The sequence below is a fragment of the Olea europaea genome, chromosome 16 (genome assembly GCF_002742605.1).
Source record: "Olea europaea var. sylvestris chromosome 16, O_europaea_v1, whole genome shotgun sequence".
NCBI classification, from domain to species: Eukaryota; Viridiplantae; Streptophyta; class Magnoliopsida; order Lamiales; family Oleaceae; genus Olea; species Olea europaea.
Genome location: NC_036252.1, coordinates 2087033 through 2090613, shown reverse-complemented (window position 1 = coordinate 2090613; position 3581 = coordinate 2087033). Strand labels below are relative to the sequence as shown.

At 37.4% G+C, this 3581-nt stretch overlaps 1 protein-coding gene across 1 annotated transcript; it reads right to left on the bottom strand.

Annotated features, from left to right (window-relative positions):
* Window positions 1-334: 334 nt before the first annotated feature.
* On the bottom strand, window positions 335-3255 carry LOC111411671 (disease resistance protein RPM1-like). Its single transcript, XM_023042227.1, has one exon. It carries the CDS (start codon window positions 3196-3198, stop codon window positions 436-438), a length of 2763 nt encoding a protein of 920 aa, XP_022897995.1. The 5' UTR covers window positions 3199-3255; the 3' UTR covers window positions 335-435.
* Window positions 3256-3581: the final 326 nt, after the last annotated feature.

Below are 3581 nucleotides of genomic sequence, written 5' to 3'. Positions count from 1 at the left end.
TCGAATGTATGAGTTTCTAATGCAGGGTGAAAGAGATACAATAATATGTCTAAACGAATATTACAACACGATCACCTTCTATTTTCTATTAATTCCTAAGAAAGTCTGAATCTAGACATCAAAACTATTTGATTCGCGGATGAATACAGGGGAATTGGACTTGTTGATTTTAAATATCAAATACCAAGAATTTAAAAGGCCGAAAAATTTCAAACTCTATTATATTTTTTAAAAAACCATTTTTATTGCCATCAAAGCTTACAACATTTATTTTAAGCAATAACCAAAAATTAGATAAAGATTAAAATCTAGATAATTAATCATATCTATATAATGATAAAAATTAAAATTCCTAATATTCAGAATTAATCCGAAAGGACGGAAATAAAATCTGAATTTATTTAATAAAATAATAATTAAAAGATAATTAAAAACTCAATCATCTTCAGTTTTCTTGACATCATCCTTCAGCAGTACTTTGAAAATGTGTGCTATTTTATGGTTATCCTCACGAGACAGTTTCTCAATGAACTCTGGGCTCATGTAGAAAAGTTTAAGAACTTCCACCTTGGGAAGGCATTCAATTCCAGATGGAACACTTTCAAGAGATTTGCACCGTTGAATCTTTATCCTTTTCAGATTTGGCATTGCCCCCTCCTCAATTATCACCTGTTTTAGAGATTCAAACGTGTCAAGGTATAACTTTTTAAGACTTTGAAACTTTCCCGCCTTGAAACACAGTTCTTCTCCAACATATCCATCAAGAATTTCAAGACGGACTAAGCTTGGCAAATCTTGGAGATACTGGAGTGGATCATCTCTTAACCGACTCCACCTGAAATAAACTTTAACCAAGTTGTCGAGAGATTTTATCCAATGCGGAAATTTTTCTAAACGTCCTGACACAGAGAGCTCCTGAAGGGATGCAGGAGGGGATGAAATGTGATCCAGATCAAGGATCTCATTTTCTGTTTTTGGAAACAAGGCTAATGATTGAAGATTTGGGAGCTTTTCAATGGATGAACAGACCATCATTCCATGCTCTCTTCCCAATTTGAATATAAAAAGTCTTCTTAGTTCTTTTATGTTCCCTATCTCTTCTATTATGCCAGGGATTGCCTCAATGAAAGCCAGTTGGTATAAAGAGTTTAGAGCTTCAATTCCATTCGGTAGCTTGAAACCAAGAAACTTCTCCATTGGAGCATACGAATGTTCAACATAACCCTCATAGCGACTTATTACGAGATGTCTCAGTTTCTGGAGTTGTAAGATCTCTATGGGCAACTCAGTGACAAGTGAGTGTTTAAGATCCAACGCCTCTAGTTCTTGAAGCTTCTTTATTGATCTTGGAATTGATTTAATTTTTGTACGCCTCAAATATAGATGTTTCAAAAGAAGGAGCTTGGTGATTACCTTTGGGAATGATTCTAGAGGTAATCCTGATAGGTCCAGAACTTTAAGCATCGTACAACTTTTGAGCAGCTCAAGTATTGATGACATGGATTTCAAATCAGTCACACCAAATGCAAGCAAAGAACGGAGTTTTTTGCCAGACATTTGAGGATTAAAGTTTTCCCACGAGCCATGGATTGATAAGCGACGAGCATTTTTGTCCCATCGACCATTGGAATTTTTGCCAACTATCATCAAGAAACTCTGACGTTTTGCTTTTTGTAGAAGTTTCTCCCTGAGAAAGTAATTTATGCGGCAAGATTTTATGTTTCCATTCTCTTTAGACTTCACCACTCGGATCAGGTTTTTGTTGGCAAGTTCCTTTAGGTAGCCTTGAGCAACTTGTTCCACTGTTTGTCCTCCTATTTCATTCACGAAACCTTCCACTATCCATAGGCGAATCAAGGAGTTATACTTTATCAAATGATATTCTGGATATATGGCCATATATAACAAACATAATTTTAGATAATAAGGCAAATCATTGAAGCTAAGCAACAAGATCGTATTCAAATTCCGAAGTGTTTGAGTGCCTGCCAGTTCAGCTCCAAGACTCTGATAAAGCACATCCCATTCGTCCGGTCTATTGCTCTTTGAGGCCAGAAATGCACCAATAGACTTGATAGCAAGCGGCAACCCTCCACATCTCTGTAAGATATTATTAGTAATTTTCTCCAGATGGGAAGGACACGGTCTCCCTTGAAACGTCTGTTGACAAAACAGTGTCAAAGAATGCTTTGGAGCTAGGGGCTCCAACCTACATACATTCTCCTCCATTACACTAGAATAGGAAGCTACAGCATTATCACGTGTTGTTACAATTAATCTACTGCCATTAGAGTGGTCAGGAAATGCACTTTTAATAGCGTTCCATTCTAGGATGCTCCGTACATCATCAAATAAAATCACATACCTTTTTTGTTGTAAGAATTGGTTTATCCCTGCCTTCAGATTATTTTTATTCTTGGTGTTCATTTCAGGAGGGACTGCTTCCATGGTTTCACGATAGAGTTGCTTAATCAAATCCTCTAAAAGCTCTTCAATATTTGTTTTGTCGGAAAGGGCTTGAGGGACTGCTACGCAAGCGTGACTTTGGAAGCTCTTCTTCACTGCTGCATCATCATACACTTTCTTAACAAGAGCTGATTTCCCCACGCCTACCGTTCCTACCACTGAAATTACACGCAGATCTAAACCACCTTCCATGATCTTTCTCATTAAGTTGCCTTTGGGTCCCTCAATTCCGACAAGATCAGCTTCTTCCCAAAGGGCATCACGTCTGGTATCATATGCAACGTCAATGCTGGCGTCAACATTTGAATTTGAACCTCCTGCAAGGCCAAAATATTTCTGACATCCGTCTTTAATACTGTTGACACGAGTATTAATGCTTTTGATTTCAGAAACAATATCAGAACGGAATCTTATATTTCCGGCGCAATTTAAAAAATTTTGAAGAACAGTATTGGACCACCCACTGCCCTGATTATTCTTCATCATGAGCACAAATTTGTCGAGAACATCTTCAGTGTCGTGTGCAACATTGCGAACTTCCTTAACCCAATTTTCTTTCCTCTCGTCCCTATCCTCCATGACACTATCAGCATCTTTGAGAAATGCCGTCATTCGATCCAACTCATATCTGATGTTCTCCACGTCGGTCTCAACTTCTCCCGCCTCTCTCAGCTTTTCCTGTAGTATTGGTATAATGTTTTGTACAGCAAAGGAAATTACCACGTCGGCCATTTCACGTCTTTTTATCAAATTTTCTAGTTTGCAAGTTATGCTAGCAGATTGATGGTCCTCACAGCATTTATAAACTTCCTCAAGTCTCCCTTCGCGTTGAAACCTTGTATCCCATTAAGGAGACAAGGAGAGAATCCATACAGAATGAAGATGCTCTGAGACGTTTCTTGGAATCTGGTACCCAAGAAAAGATATAATTTGGTTAACTAAAAGCAATCAAATAATGCGTGATAGATTGTTTGGTATAGATTTTAAGTTTATTAAAATTAATTTTTTGACCATTATTTTTCCATTCTAATCGTCATTTTTGAATTATTTTCGTATAAGTAGGACTCACTTTATCTCTAAAGCCCCATTTGATTGCGAAGGAGGAAAAGGAAAAG

What these genes read in the sequence shown, in the direction of transcription:
- LOC111411671 (XM_023042227.1), bottom strand. Translation starts at nt 3,198, where the DNA reads ATGGCCGACGTGGTAATTTCCTTTGCTGTACAAAACATTATACCAATA.